General features: G+C 41.4%; 1 protein-coding gene across 1 annotated transcript in view; it reads left to right on the top strand.

Moving 5' to 3' along the window:
* The first annotated feature begins 1,552 nt into the window (after window positions 1–1,552).
* The window catches only part of TRPC7 (transient receptor potential cation channel subfamily C member 7), a 102,352-nt gene continuing 86,650 nt past the window's right edge, over window positions 1,553–17,254 (top strand). The window contains exon 1 of the mRNA XM_029583692.1: window positions 1,553–2,326. Within this exon, the coding sequence (XP_029439552.1) occupies window positions 1,574–2,326 (753 nt within the window). The 5' untranslated portion in view covers window positions 1,553–1,573. The remainder of the gene's footprint in view (window positions 2,327–17,254) is intronic.

Genomic DNA, 17,254 nt, shown 5'->3' on the forward strand with positions numbered 1-17,254 from the left:
ACCCCTCAGAAATGGTTCTCTCTTTTTATTTTTAAACTTAAGCCTCCTCCATAGCAGAAGTGAAGTTACGCGGCAGGGGGGCCTCGGTGCGCGCCGGGGCGAATAAGTATTTACCCGCACGTCTCTTGGCCAGGCCCCGCCCCTTTTGGAAACCTTTTTCAGATGTGTGCGCAGAGGGTTTCACGTGCATATCTGCCCACTTTTTAAAATAGGGTCAGCGCGTGTAAGCCCATCTTGTGCGCGCATCCCCAGTTGATGTGTGCCGGGCTTTTAAAATTCATCTTAAAGCATGTAATAGTCTTTATAGGAAGGGATATATTATTTGAGATGATGATAGAGAGAAAATCTCTATACTTTTCAGAAAGTGGTTTTGCATTCATTGGAGGCCGGGGTTGAGTAAGGACCAGTAAAAGGCTATATGGAAAGGATAAAAACAACAAAGTCAACCAGTTATTAATGTGTGGGCACCCACAAAGTTACCTACTTCTGGGAGTTGCTATCTCAAATGAAAAAAAATTTTATTTTTATTTTTGTGCAATACTTAAACATCCATGTAATTTTGTGAAATTTTAATGAAAAGGAGTAGACCTCAGCACCGGCTCAATCATTCTGTTAATAAACAGGAATTTAATGATTGCAAAGCTGAGTTGCTGAGGTCTACTCCTTTTCATTAAAATTTCACAAAATTATATGGATGTTTAAGTATTGCACAAAAATAAAAATAAAACATTTTTTTCATTTGAGATAGCAACTCCCAGAAGTTAGGTAACTTTGTGGGTGCCCACACATTAATAACTAGTTGACTTTGTTGTTTTGATATTATACTAGTTATATTCCCTTATTTTTGGTTGAGTATATGGAAAGGATAGCCTACATTTGTCAGTAGCAGGAAAGAAGATGCTATCTGAGAAATTCAGATCATATCAGGCGTATGTTTTAAAATCGCTGCATCCCTGGGCACGCACCAACAGATGCGTGACATTGCGCACCTGCGTACCCCTTTGAAAGTTACAGTCTGTGTGCTCAGATAAAACACAATGCATTAGCAATCAACATTAGCACAGTTTAGTACATTGGCCCTTTCTTGTTACCTAATAATATTCTTTTTTTCAGAGCTTCGGTTAGATAACATGCTTCTGTTAGTTGATCTGAATAAAGTTAGTGACGGTAGCTGGCCTCGCTTGTCAACCAAAACTGTAGCATTAATAAATTCTTCTTTATAAGAACTCATTAGATCCTTTTTAGATTTTTTTTGAATAAATGAAGCACAAGCTAACTTGTCTTTTGAAAGTACACCAGGAATTTTCTATCAGCCCTTTTATTACAAAATATTCACTGATACTTAACTGTTCTACATTATAGTAGTTGCCAATCCCATTGACTTTCATGATGCATTCCTTTGCTAAGCTACCTAATTGCAAAATTCAATCTTGGATGAGAATGCTCATTGATAAGGTTTCACCTGTATTTATGGACTACTGCAGTGCAAAACACAGGTATTAGCTCAATGAAAAATGAATTAATTTTCCTACTGTTATCTTTTTATAGGCTGGGAAACAGCAACTTTAAAAACATGCATCGACGGCACACAACTCTTCGGGAGAAGGGCCGGAGACAGGCTATTAGAGGACCTGCCTATATGTTTAATGAAAAGGGCACTAGCCTGACCCCAGAGGAAGAACGGTTTTTGGATTCAGCAGAATATGGCAACATACCAGTGGTACGGAAAATGCTGGAAGAATCCAAAACATTAAACTTCAACTGTGTTGACTACATGGGACAAAATGCCTTGCAACTTGCGGTGGGGAATGAACATCTGGAGGTATCTGAGCTTCTCCTGAAAAAGGAGAATTTGGCAAGAGTAGGGGATGGACTGCTCTTAGCTATCAGCAAAGGATATGTAAGAATTGTAGAGGCAATACTGAACCACCCAGCCTTTGCTCAAGGACAGCGGCTCACACTGAGCCCTCTGGAGCAGGAGCTTCGGGATGATGATTTTTATGCTTACGATGAAGATGGAACTCGATTTTCCCATGATATCACTCCAATAATACTTGCAGCACATTGCCAAGAATATGAAATTGTTCATATCCTTCTTATCAAAGGGGCACGGATAGAAAGGCCCCATGATTACTTCTGCAAATGCAACGAATGTTCCGAGAAGCAGAGGAAGGATTCTTTTAGTCATTCTCGATCACGAATGAATGCCTACAAAGGATTAGCAAGTGCAGCTTATTTGTCCCTCTCCAGTGAAGACCCGGTCCTTACTGCTTTAGAATTGAGCAACGAACTGGCGAGGCTAGCTAACATTGAAACGGAATTTAAGGTAATGATGGTAAAGCCTTTGGTAACAAAATATATTATTTCTAGATGTTTTCAAATACTTCCGGTTAATATCAGTGAGAGTCAAACAAAGTACAAAGGGTTGGTTAAAAATGGCAAAAATGATTACAAAATGAAATTGGAGCAAGGAACTTGAAAAGTTAAATGTCATATTGCATTCTCATATTGTACGCACCTTACCCGCTTACGTACAACAGTGGTTGAAAATTGCCTAATTCAAAATGGTTTAAAGTAGGTGTGGACTTTCTCAATGCATGCACTTTTAACCTTGTTAAAGAGGCGTTACTGGGGTGGGGGATATAGGTCAAAGGAGTAAATAGCACATGTATATTCCTATTTCAAATGTTCAATGTTTCAGAGATGGAAATAGCAAATGTATGTGGCTCTTAGTATGCAGTAGTTTCCCTTTCAGAATTAGAGAGAAGGTACACGCATTCAAAAGTGTGTACATACTTTAAAACAAAATTGCTCCCTTAAAGGGCAATTTTCAATGACATTTACATGAATAAAGAGCAATTTACATACATAAACTGGCTGTCTGAAAATCACTCTTCTTCAATATGGCTAAAATATGCCATTGTTCCGTAACACATGTATAATTAGCTGCAATTAAGGACAGCATTCCCGACAGGAATGTGCTTTCATTCTAAAATGACAGGAAAGTCATCAAAAGAAGCCAATTTCATGTCATTTCAAAATAAAATGAAAAAGAATTTAGCTAATGAAATTGAATTGAATTTCATTTTGTTTCGTTTTTCATTTTTTGAGCACACTATTTGCAAATACTGCACACTAGAAATGGAAAACGAAATGAAATGAAATAAAATGAAATACAATTTTAAACAGAAAAAATAAGCAAACTCCCACTAAACAAAACCAAGCAAAATATTTTGGTGTGCATGCCCCAAGTTCCCATGGGAGTATTGCAGGCAGGATTGAAAAAATAATGCACGTACATTGCATTTTAAACTCTCCACGTGTTGTTTTCCATGAAAGAAACAAGGTTTTATGTACATTATTGCCAGTAGCGGTGCCATGGCCGACTCCTCCCCCTCCCCGCCCCAATTCCTCCTCTCCAGCTAATTTAAATCCTATCGTACGCGAAAAGGCCCTTTTCGCGTGCGATAGGGGTTTATCGTGTGCGTTAGGGCCTTATCATGTGCGATAAGGCTCTAAAGGATGCGATAAACGTTTAGTAAACAACCCCCTTAGGTACGTAGGTGAGTAATAAATAAATAAATAAATTACTGAATGCCCCAAAACAGGTGCAAATTCCTGCAAGTGCTCTGAAACTCATGGCAAGTTTCAAACTGAAAGAATACACACGTTTGCACTGTCACACTTGGTGCAAGTTCTGCGGGGGAAAATGTATCCATGGATTTTGTCTCAAGCATGGGGAGTCTGAAAATTGCCAGGGGTGCTCACGTAAGTCTTTTGTTTCATTTTATTTTCTGTTTTGTTTCATTTGTGGTTTACTTTGTTTCATTTTGTGTATTTGTAATGAAATCAAGCGAATGAAACAGAAAACAAAAAAAGAACATATATTATATGCAAGGGCTGACTGGATTTCTCTCTCCCCTGCTGGAAAAAAAAAAAGCATTACCGGTGCTGCAAAAATGTAATTCTTTAAGACCTGCCCCAGCCTTTCGCTCTCTCTGCACCCCTCTCCCTTCTCCCACCAACCTGCCCCCCCCCCCCCCCCCAGCTCCTTTATCTCATCCTTGGGTCTGTGGAACTCGAAATGGGGCTCAGGCCTGAGGTAGGCGCCATTTTGCTGTACAGAGATATGAGCAAACCTCCATATAACAAGAACGGTGTTAGCCTCAGGGCTGGCCCTCATCATGTCGGAGTAGGGATCCAGTAGTCCAGGGTCTCTGGTCTACGGGATCTGTCCGGCCTCATTGGGAGTTCTGCACCCATGGATGGGGATACAGGGATGCCAGGGAGATGGGAAGGGAGAGCGAAAGGCTGGCAGGGGGACGAGACTTCAATTTTACATTTTTGTGGCACCAGCAATGTTATTTTTTTTGGTGAGGGAGAGGGGTGGAGGCCGGTGCTGGTGGTGGCTTTATTTTTTTAAATTATAAAAATGTCATTTGTTTTCATTTTAAAAATGTCCTGGGTTTTGTTTTGTTTTTCAAAGAAAGATTTTTTTTCTAGTTAGTAATGAATAGCCAGAACATTCATTCAAATTATCATTTCTGTGTAATGTTAGTAGTGCTTGCAGTGTTCTACAAGGCAAAGACAGATAAGTCAATACCCACATACAGTGAATGATTGCTCGCATGCAGAAGGAGGGAGAGCAAGAGATCCCTGCCTCGGGTTTTTAGGTCATTTTTACTCATAAATGTGGGATTTCCTTCAATACTTTTTTTTTTTTTTTTAGCATTAATTAATATTCTGTATTACAATTACTAATCGATTGTCAATTACATCCTGGGAGAAATGTTCAAAATAGCTTTATTGATTCACATGTCAGATTATCTCTGCCATGTTACACTTTGTCAAAACTAATAGTGCTTTTCATTAGGCTTTCTCTTCAAAGGTAACCTGGCTGTAGTAGATTTCACTCCTAAAAATAACAGTTTATTGCAATAAGTTGTAAAAAGTGACCAGGCAATGTCTTCCTGGGACTTACTTTTGAATTTTGAAGCGCATAAACAATGGTCAAAATAATTATTAATATTAGCATTTTAATGATGTCCTCAAATATATTTACTTAATTTGAATGTATACCATAGAGACACATAGAAATAGTCCGTATGGGATACATTTTCAGTGGGGGTGAGACTAGTATTTTATGAATATGCTTTTTAGCCCACACAAATCCAGTGATGTGACTGAAAATAAGCATGCATGATTATACCATCTAAAACAATGGTACAAAGTTCACATGTACATCATCTACAAAATGCTGCCAGCCTGGCAGTGTATATCTGTTGGAAAATATGCGCGCGCATATTTTCCAACACATCTGAAATGCTCCCCGCCTCAAGCATCACTTTTATATGGGGCTAAAAGAATGTGCATTGTTAAACTATGAACTTACTTTCAGCTGGCTAAAAATCCACTTAGCTAGAGAGAGCTGATTTAGGAAGGTTAATCTTCATTTTAAGGTGAATTTTAAAAGACCGGCATGCATCAAAACTGGGAGATAGGTGAATATGTCGGGCCAGCACGTGCCGAGTGGATTTTAAAAGGAGATGTATGCACATATCTCCCGCCATGCGCAGAAATCATAAGTTCTGAAAAAGGGGCGAGGAACAGGCCTTCCTGGATTTCGACCTTAAATTTGCACATAAATGCTTACGCGCACAGGAGCGCGCTGGGGTCCCCAGCCATGTAACTTTACTTCTGCTAATGGGGGACATGTAAGTAAGAAAATAAAAATAAATAGATCGGCGGAGTTTTAAGGGTGGTAGCTAACAGGGGAAATGGGAAGTTATTAAACTAGAAGGTTTGGAAGTCCCATCCCTAACCTGGGTGAACTGGGAGTGACTGGGAAAACTGGAAATGGCGTCGGTGTGCGTCAACTAAAATACCCCCTACTTATGCAGTAGAAGCTGCATTTATGCACTCAGGTGCGCACCCACTTAAAGTTGCATGCACATGTGCACGCAGTCAGGCTATTGTAGAGCATGCACGCGTATACACATGCATGTCATAAAATGGACGCGGTCTGATGAATGTGCGCCCGTGTGCGCCCACGCGCCTGTTTAAAAATTACCATCCCTATGCACAAAAAAAGGTGCAAAAGTCTTTGAAAATGTGGCCCTTGGGTGCATGTGGATAAATCAGTGTTTACGCATGGAGAAGATGGCTTTGAAAATTGCCCCCAGTCCTCTGTGGTCAAAGAGTATGAATGTTGCACATGCACTTTTTTCCTGTGGTGAAAAGGGGTAGATTCGGGACAGAATGGAGATCATTTTGAAATCCCCCTGCCTGCTTTCTCTGCTTTATGTTGAATACTCTGCACCTTCAAAGTATGAGGGCGGGGGAGGGGTGATAAAGACTGCCAGCTGACACCAGCTTGCCAAGATTTTCAAAGGAAGCTCCATGGAGAGTACTCACAAGCACTCCAAGCTCGCCGAGAATTACCTGAGTTTCATGTCAGGAAATGCTGCGGTTGAATTCACTACAGTAAAGAGAGAAACAAAAGAAACCAAGAAGGGAATTACTAAGCAAACTGAAGTCGTTAAAGGGGCACATTTTTTGAAACACTCCTATTTGCAAAGTTCTTATTTCAGGCATGTACGGAACAACCTGATTTTCAAATACAAAATCTGCGCAGAAATTGAGTTTGAATATATGAGTAAATAGATATATTTGGAACGTTACCTTGTTGCTATATGTGACATAAAGTTTAAGCATGTAAATTGTATGTGATTTACGTGCATATATCTGAAAATACAAGTTACACATGTAAATTCATTGCACGTACCAAAAATACCTCTTTTTTTATGTTGTTAAACTTATATGCATTGTGCAGTTTTTCAGGTGGCTGAAAGTTCATATAAGTATGTTAGTCCTTTTTTTGTGTGTGTAAGCTCTGACTAAAGTTTTTGAAAATGCACTCATTGGGGCAGATTTTCAAAGGCTACGCGCGTAACCTGAGAAAATCTGCCCCGTGCGCACCGAGCAAGCCTCGGGACACGCGTATGTCCCGGGGCTTGCAAAAAGGGGTGGGGTGGGGGCGGGGCAGGGCAGGGGCAGGGCTGGAGCCTCCAGGCACAGCGGCCATTTGCTGCTGTGCCTGGGATTGCGGGCCAGCTGTCGGCCGGCATGCATAAGCTACACCTGCCGGGAGGTAGGCGCAAATTACCCGACAAAGGTAAGGGGGGGTTCTAGGTAGGGCTGGGGGGTGGGTTAGGGAGGGGAAGGTGGGGGGACGTGGAAGGAAAGTTCCCTCCGAGGCCTTAGAAGGAACAGAGGAAGGCTGCGCAGCTTGGCGCACGCAAGTTGCACAATTGTGCACCCCCTTGCGTGCGCCAACCCTGGATTTTATAACATGCACGCAGCAGCATGCACATGTTATAAAATTGGGCGTAGATTTGTTCGTACCGGGTTGTGTGATCAAATCTACGCCTGCGCACACCTTTTAAAATTTGGCCCATAATGCACAGTTCTAGTATATCACATCTAGTCAAGTTGCTCTGATGTTTTATTAAAAATGAGTGCTGCAGCTCAGTAAAAAGATGCATTCTAAAATGCAATATTGAAAATGAATGATTTACTTTTTGCATGATAATTATTGCAATAGGGATGGCACGAGAAACCTGTTGCCCTATCATGAGTCATTTTGATGCGTGATTACATTTCAATGTACTATACCAACATTTTTTTGACTGTTAAATTCATTTTCTTATTTCAATATTCAGAATTTGCTTGGTATGTTGCCTAAAAGTTATTCAGCGTGATCAGCCTTCTCTTATTGTACCTTGCTTTCTAACGATGTCACAGTCCAGCAATTGAAATTTCCAGTCCATTCCAAAACATTGAATTGAATTGTTTCAGACACTGGTCTGTGAGATTATGGGGCCCATTCACTAAAATGCACTTGAAAAATGTTTTAGCATGCATGTGCTACAAAATGTTGTATTTCGTTTTATTTATGCGTGAAAATCAGACTTTATAGTACATGCATAACAGTGTGTGTGCACTTATAATAACTCGAGTCACTTGACTTGAGACGCATTATGAGTTATGGTTCCTGTGCTTCTGCTGTCTAATGACACATTTTGGATGCTTTCAAAATATTAAGACAGTATGTTAGGTATGACAATATTCATGTTCCACACAGGAGGGTGAAAGTTGCTAATTATCAGTGTTTAGTCTTACCTCACGCTGTTGTAGAAAAGACTGAGAAATTGTACTGGCAAATAGCTAAATTGCTCTCAACAGGCAATTTGTGAAGCTTGTTACTAATGATTAGCAACTTTCACCCACCTGTGTGGAACATGCATACTGTGATATCTAACGTATTGTCTTAAATATTTTGGAAACATCCGGAATGCGTCATTAGACGTCAGAAGCATAGCAACCACAACTCGTAATGCACTGCAAGTTAACTGGCTTTTTGCCAGTGAAAATTTCTCAGTCCTTTGTACAACAGTATGATGTAAGACTACAAGCTGTTGTCAAGTTGGGTGTTTGCCCTTTAAAAATCCATTTCAGTGGCCTAGTCAGAGTCTATGGTACTTACTTTTCTCAATTTATAGCCTTTGTGAAGTTACAACTCAAGCTAGCAGCAGACGTTGCACAACAGATTCTGGGCAATGCTCTCCATCCCAGAAGTTGCAAGGAATTAAAGACACTGGCAAAAGGATTTCTATTGCAAAACTATGAAAATGAAGTGAGTTGATACATTTTTGTGTTTTTTTCCCTACTCTTCCCCTAATCCTTACATTGGCCTTACATCTATTTCTCTTTGATGAATATTTTCCCTTTATTTTCTTCTATTGGGGGGTCAGGCCTAGCAGATCATCCTTTCTTCAGCAAAAAGAACAAAGAAAACCCAAAGTCAGACATCAGCATAATGAAATGTGACATGCAAATGTCATGCATTTCACATACCTCAGCATGAATGGGGCCCGTGCAATAAATAAACACGTAAGAGAGGTTTTAGCATGGGTTCACAAAAAAAAAAGTAACGTGTACATTAAAAAGCTATTTAACCAGTGATACAAGAAGATTTAGTGTGGGCATGGTAAAAAATGTGAATAAACTACAAATAATGCTCTCTTCTGCAATATGGGTACCATAGGAAGCAATGGGGTCAATTTTCAAAAAAGCTACTGGGGTGGATAAAATATTCAGCTAATTTTAAATGTTTGAATCTAACCAGCAACATTTTTGACTGATGATTCACCAAAACCTAATTGGTCCAATTTGATCAACAAGGACCACTATTTGTGTGCCTGGGGTTGCCTTCCTAAACTTAGCCAGCCAGCACTGAAAATCAACACTGGCCGGCTGAGTCATAAGCTCCCTTCCCCACAACCAGGGAGCACTTCTGGAACAACCCGTTTTTGCCCAGCCAAATTTGACTCCTTGGGAATGTAGATTCATTTCGGCAGTCAGTAAGGGAGGGGGCAGGATTTTAAAAGCTGAAGTTTAGCCATCTCTTTTCTTGGATTGGCTAGTTAAACTTTCGAAATTTGACTTTGATGTGATAACATCTATCGATGACTTTTTCATAACTATTCAGAGTCTGAGGGGCAGATTTTAAAACCTGCGTGCGGGCGCAGATTTGTTTGCGCAACCTGGCGCGAACAAATCTACGCCCAATTTTATAACATGCGTGTGCTGCCGCACGCATGTTATAAAATCCAGGGTCGGCGCGCCCAAAGGGGTGCACAATTGTGCAACTTGCGCACACCGAGCCGCGCAGGCTGCCTCCGTTCCCTCCCTTCTCCTGTCTAACCCACCCCCCCAGCCCTAACTAAATCCCCCTGCCTACCTTTGTTTCAAAAGTTACGCCTGCCAGAGGGCTGCCAGCGCGCAAACCTCTGGCACGGCTGCAGTGCTGGAGGACTCGGGAACGCCCATGCCCCCGCCCCTGGACCGCCCATTTCTGAAAGCCCCGGGACATACGTGCGTCCCGGGGCTTGAGCGTCCCGCGCCTATGCAAGATAGGCTCGGCGTGCGCAGGGGCAGCTTGGGCAGCTTTTCGGGGGTTACACGCTTATCTTACGCGCGTAACCCTTTGAAAATCTACCCCTGGGTGCGCAGGGATATTTAGATGATTCTTTTATAATAATTTTATTTGTTGAAATCTCAAAGTTTCCAGTATTACACAAAATGATTTGTTGTGTTTTGTTTTGTTTTTTTATAATTCACAGTAGCACTGTACAAAGATAGTTGCAATAGGACCTGCTCTTTTTCTGTGATGCTTGTATGCTTACACTTCAATTTTGCTTCATTATAGCTCTGTCCACATCATTAGTCACTGTGTAATTGATTTTGCCTTGAAGAAAGGGATATTTAAACTCTCCAGTTTCATGGGGACAGTAGGAAAGAACGAGAGGAATGAGAGAAAAGAGAAGACTCAGCCAAGAAAGACTTCTAGCAAGTGGGTTGTGAAAAGAGACAGACATTGATAAACTGGAAGGAGAAGGCTTCCAATTACAAAATGATTACACACCCAAGGGAGGAGACAGATTAAAAGTTTGAGGAATGGTTTAATGCTTAGCAGTTAAGACTCAGATGTCAAGAAATCTGTCATGCATTTGGGATCAGAAATCTGCGGAATAGTACATGATGGGAGGTGAAAATTTAATGCGAACTGACAAAGATAGAGATACCTCGGGAGGGTAGTACGATGATCTCAAGGTAGCAAAACAGTGTGATAAGGTGGTGGCCAGCCTGAGGAATGCTAGGGTGTACAGGGAGATTATAAAACTGGCAAAAAAAAAGGGGGTGATAAGACTTCTGTCTGGGCATTGGGGAGATCTCACCTAGAGTATTGCTAGAAAAGCAACCAAAATATTGCAGGGTCAATACCAAAAACCAAATTAGATAAGATGTAAGGAAGTAAATGTGTATACTTTAGAGGAGACGAGAGATTGCGGGAAACGATAAAGACATTTAAATATCTGAAAGGTATTAATAATGGATATGTGCATGCCCAAAATGGTTGTTTTGGTGGAAATTTGCATTTTGGTGGGTTTTTTCCATTTCTTTTTTTTTTGTGATATTCAGCAATGTGTGTTTGCAGTTCAGTAGCTTGCGAGCATATCAGTATTTTAATGCACAATTTGCCATTTTGTGCATGCAACTACTGATATTTGTACATGCTAGTAAACTGAGGCCTAGATTCATCATTTTGCTATAATTTTCTCATGAATAGTGCCCGCGATAAAAAAAAAAAAAAAAAGGGCATTGTTAAGGTAATTTTTGAGATACTGCAACACGTGCTATTTTTACTGCCCAAACAGCCATTTTCCATGGAGAGAGAGAGAGAGACTTTATAAGACTCTCATATTAGTCAACTATTTATATCACTGTAGGATGTCAACTAGTAACTCGAGGTGAGGTTTTGGTGGTTTGGGGGCCAGTTTTACATGCACTCTCTACCTAGGTGCTATCAAGCTAGGGTGAAAGTACATTGTAGAAATCTTATCTTTGTGTACCTTTCCTTACACCAAATCACATCAAATGTTTACTGATGTGTACTGTGCTGTTCATACCTCTGACTGGGCATGTAAAACTGGCCCCCAAACCCTAGACCACCACCAAAACCTCACCTCAATTTACTAGTTGACCCTCCTACAGTGGTATAAATAGAGGACAAATATGTGTGCCATCCAGAGACTTGTATTTGTGTAGCTCTTTTGAAAATTCACTCCATAACAGTATAGCATATTAATCATCTGCATTCGTTTCATTCATTTCGTTATTTATGTGTGTAAATCACGGAGTGATTTACACACAGGTATACACACAGTGATTTACACACAGTGATTTACACACAGGTATAGTACAGGTATAGTACAGGAAAAGAACCACAAAGACCCGAGTTTTACAATTCAAAAACACAGACTTTGAGGAAATGGGGAAGTACCTAGAGGAAGAACTAAATGGATGGGAGAATGAGAGAGATGTGGATCAGCAGTGGATCAATCTAAAAGGAGCAATCACCAAGGCAACTACTCTTTATGTTAGAAATGTAAAGAAAAGCAAAAGGAAAATGAAACCTATCTGGTTCTCAAACGAGGTGGCTGACAAAATTAAAGCTAAAAGAACAGCATTCAAAAAATATAAAAGATCCCAAAGGGAGGAGCACAAAGAAGAATATTTGATTCAACTGAGGGAGACGAAGAAATTAATCAAGTTGGCAAAAAGTCAAGCGGAAGAGAGGATTGCCAAGGAGATAAAAAATGGTGACAAAACATTTTTCAGATACATCAGCGAAAAGAGAAAAGTCCATAGTGGTATAGTGAAATTGAAAGGTGGAAATGATCAATGTGTGGAGAGAGACGAAGAAATGGCAGAAATATTAAATGAATACTTCAGCTCTGTATTCACTAAAGAAGACCCTGGAGAAGGACCATTTCTACACAAGAAGCTGGAGGGTAGTGGAATAGATGAAAATCATTTTACAGTAGAAAATGTATGGGAAGAGCTAAAGAATCTGAAAGTGGACAAAGCCATGGGGCCTGATGGGATTCATCCAAGGATTCTGAGGGAGCTCAGAGATGTGCTGGCGGGTCCGCTGTGTGACCTGTTCAATAGATCCCTAGAAACGGGAGTGGTGCCGAGTGATTGGAGAAGAGCGGTGGTGGTCCCGCTTCACAAGAGTGGGAACAGAGAAGAGGCTGGTAACTACAGACCGGTTAGCCTCACTTCGGTGGTGGGAAAAGTAATGGAGTCACTGTTGAAAGAGAGAATAGTGAAATATCTACAGTCCGGAGAATTGATGGACCAGAGGCAGCATGGATTCACCAGGGGAAGATCCTGTCAGACAAATCTGATTGACTTTTTCGACTGGGTAACCAAGGAATTGGATCAAGGAAGAGCGCTAGATGTCATCTACTTGGATTTCAGCAAAGCTTTTGATACGGTTCCGCACAGGAGACTGGTGAATAAAACAAAAAGCTTGGGAGTGAGTGCCGAAGTGGTGACCTGGATTGCAAACTGGTTGACGGACAGAAGACAATGCGTGATGGTAAATGGAACTTTCTCTGAAGAGAGAGCGGTTTTAAGTGGTGTACCGCAAGGATCGGTGTTGGGACCGGTCCTGTTCAATATCTTTGTGAGCGACATTGCGGACGGGATAGAAGGTAAGGTTTGTCTTTTTGCGGACGACACTAAGATCTGCAACAGAGTGGACACGCCGGAAGGAGTGGAGAGAATGAGACGGGATTTAAGGAAGCTGGAAGAGTGGTCGAAGATATGGCAGCTGAAATTCAATGCCAAGAAGTGCAAAGTCATGCATTTGGGGAGTGGAAATCCGAATGAACTGTATTCGATGGGGGGGGAAAGGCTGATGTGCACGGAGCAGGAGAGAGACCTTGGGGTGATAGTGTCTAATGATATGAAGTCGGCGAAACAATGCGACAAGGCGATTGCAAAAGCCAGAAGAATGCTGGGATGCATAGAGAGAGGAATATCGAGTAAGAAAAGGGAAGTGATAATCCCCTTGTACAGGTCCTTGGTGAGGCCTCACCTGGAGTACTGTGTTCAGTTCTGGAGACCGTATCTACAAAGAGACAAGGACAAGTTGGAGGCGGTACAGAGAAGGGCGACCAGGAAGGTGGAGGGTCTTCATCGGTTGACATACGAGGAGAGATTGAAGAATCTAAATATGTACACCCTGGAGGAAAGGAGGAGCAGGGGTGATATGATTCAAACTTTCAGATACTTGAAAAACTTTAACGATCCAAAGACAATGACAAACCTTTTCCAACAGAAAAAAATCAGCAGAACCAGAGGTCACGAGCTGAGGCTCCAAGGAGGAAGACTAAGAACCAATGTCAGGAAGAATTTCTTCACGGAGAGAGTGGTGGATGCCTGGAATGCCCTTCCGGAGGAAGTGGTGAAGTCCAAAACTGTGAAGCACTTCAAAGGGGCATGGGATAAATATTGTGGATCCATCAGGTCCAGAGGACGCATATAAAGAGCAGGTAGTAAAATACTGCACGGAGCGGCAGTAGCCACAGAGGCATTCACGGAGCGGGATGCCAGTGGCCAGTGGTAGGTGTCCACCTTCATGGAGCGGAAGGATGTAGGGCTGTCATCTCCCAATTAAATAAAAAACAAAAACAAAAAACAAAACAGGGATGGGATCCATCAGGTCTAGAGGACACATATAAAGAGCAGGTAGTAAAATACTGCACGGAGCGGCAGTAGCCACAGAGGCATTCACGGAGCGGGATGCCAGTGGCCAGTGGTAGGTGTCCATATAAAGAGCAGGTAGTAAAATACTGCACAGAGCGGCAGTAGCCACAGAGGCATTCACGGAGCGGGATGCCAGTGGCCAGTGGTAGGTGTCCACCTTCACGGAGCGGAAGGATGGAGGGCTGTCATCTCCCAATTAAATAAATAATAAAAAAACCCAGGGATGGGATCCATCAGTTCTAGAGGACGCATATAAAGAGCAGGTAGTAAAACACTGCATGGAGCGGCAGTAGCCACAGAGGCATTAACGGAGCGGGATGCCAGTGGCCGGTGGTAGGTGTCCACCTTCACAGAGTAGAAGGATGAAGGGCATCCATCTCCCAATTAAAAAAAGAAAAGAAAAAAAGAAAAAAAAACAGGGATGGGTTCATGGGCTTATAGGTATTACCAATTATTAGGCTTTTCAATATTTGATGATAGTTAATGTGACTTTCAAGGCATTCTTCACTTTCGGTGCATGTCCGGCATGACTCCTTGCTTCAATGACAGGGGAAAAGAAAAACTGATACTTCACACATTTCCAGCATTGCCCTCTGCTTCATGGCAGAGAGCTATGCTGCCGCTTACCCAACTAATCAAACTTAATATTTCACTTGGAAGCAGCTCCAGCACTGCTCTCTACATTAATGGTGGGGGTGAAAAGGGAATTAGAACATAAGGTTACTAAGAGCCAAGAGAAACAGTTAAGTATGAGAACAAATGTGTGAAGCTTGCTGGGCAGACTGGATGGACCGGTTGGTCTTCTTCTGCCGTCATTTCTATGTTTCTATGTTTCTATGTTTCTATGTATGCGTGTGCTTTTAATAACTCGAGTTATGCGCATACAATTGTTTTTACATATGTAATATAAAGTCCATGAGTTATGCGCATAACTCAGAAACAAATAAAACAAATGCACATCCCTATAGCATATGTTGTTGCAATATTTTACATCCAGGTGAAAATGCATGGCTTTGCTGTTAATGCTGCACAAAGAATTACCAAATAAATATTTAAGATATTGAGTTTATAATTCGTATAAATGCAAACACAAAAATGTATGCAATTATACATTTTAACAGGGGCAATAAGTTCATTTGGATGAAATTCACTATCCATACTTTTGTTTACTTTCACTATCCAACACCTTCTGACTTTCTTTTTTTTTTTTTTTTTGCCAAACCTAGAAATCTAACCCCAGATTTTGGAGTCTGCACATCGTAGTTTATTCATAATATGCAGGATTACACAATGTAGTGTATTGTATTGTTGCACATTTTAGATTAATCACAATATGAAGTATTATGAGTATGCTGTAGCCATTGAATATCATTTAGGTGGCTATTTTCCAGTTGCCTGCTTTGGTGCAAACTCTGGGCCTTATTTACCAAGGCTATCCTGCAATAGCCTGCAAAGGTAGCACACACCTGTGCTACCTAAATCTGGGCGGAGTCAGCCCTGGAAGAGGAAGAGGAGGAGTCAGGGCATCACCGGGGCCGACTCCATGAAGACGCCGCGGATGGCGAAAAGGTAAGGGCCTTTTCGCGTCCTACTTCGCGCCCAATAGCTACACCTTCTATGGTGGCGCTATTGGGTGCGAAACCGGCAGTGATCGCACCGCGGCGGTACGATCGCTGCCGGCTAGCGCAGGACCGCCCCCCCCCCCCCCGCTTCGACCCCTGCCCCCCATTAACACAGTTTTCTAAAGTATCGCAGGTCTGCGATACTTTAGAAAATGAGGCCCTATGTGTGTAAATTTCATGCCCACAGATTTCAAATTATGCTTTCAATTTGAAAATTATTCCAGGAAAAATCCTGCATACATTTGCACCTCATTTTCAGCAAGTGTTTTTCCCAAGAAAAAAATCATACATCCTTTGGAATTTTAAAAACACACTTTTAAAAATTCAAAAGGATGCACGCAAGTGCAAGCCCTTGTCCCAGCTCTGTCCCGGGGAATGTCTCATCTCACTGCATGCAGGAAAAACCATTTTCTAAAAGCCCATTTCCACAGGGAAAGCACTATTTGACCCACTGAAGCGGCTTTGAAACTCTCCCTGCCTATGTACAATATTGCCCAATATTACACAAAGTATTCCGGCTTGGATTAACAGAGATAAATCCCACAGAATAACAAGATCATTTTTCTACCAGAGGACCTTGTAGATGTATTTTGCTTGGTATCTGCTATTTCATTAGTTGGATTCTTTCTAGGTTGTGATACCTTTTATTCAGTATTAATTTTCTGAACAGAAAAGGTACCAAGTCAAGACCAGCGGCAGTTTCCACCTTCCAGGTTGGCAAGAAAAGGTTCCGAATTGGCAGCCTGGCAGAAAATCACCACTGCTTTCACTAGATCCAAGTAAGAATAATCCAAAAATGCAACAGTAGATGAACTTTTAGGAACTAATAGGTCTCTTCTTCGGATGGGAGTGGAAGGTTGAAAGAAGGAAGTATGCAAGCTTGGCAGGAAGATATAGAACAGAGATTTCTACTGTAGAGTTCTTGGGAAGGCATAAGGTGGCTATTGGATTAGCAGGGATTAATATCAGTTAGCAAAAGCTTAGTCATTGAAGGTGTTAGTAATGCATGCAAAGGAAGGTGGTAAATATAACACCTCATAAGAACTAGAGCAGAGAGTGCAAAAGACTTACCCTAATGAGTCATTAATCCAAATGTCTTGTTTCAGTCCATTATTTTTAAGTTTTGTAAATGAATACATTTTCTCTCTCATGTCATGTTTTTAAAGTTGCCTTTAAGAGTTAATACTGACAAGTCAGAGACTGAATGTCCTGGCCGGGCAAAGTGTCAACCCATAGGTGCATTAGTGATTGTGTTGGATATAAAGACTTGGTTTAGGGGGCGTATTAAGGGTTTTTCCTGCTATGGAGGGTCAGCTTGTTGGGGGCTTCTCTTACACTGGATGAGATACACTATATTGCTCAGCATGTAGAGATGTGCCTTTGTTTTAATCTGAATGGAAAAAACGAAACAAATGAATCAATTTTCAGTTTGATTCAGGGCAACTGAACCA

This window comes from Rhinatrema bivittatum, chromosome 18 (genome assembly GCF_901001135.1).
Source record: "Rhinatrema bivittatum chromosome 18, aRhiBiv1.1, whole genome shotgun sequence".
NCBI lineage: Eukaryota > Metazoa > Chordata > Amphibia > Gymnophiona > Rhinatrematidae > Rhinatrema > Rhinatrema bivittatum.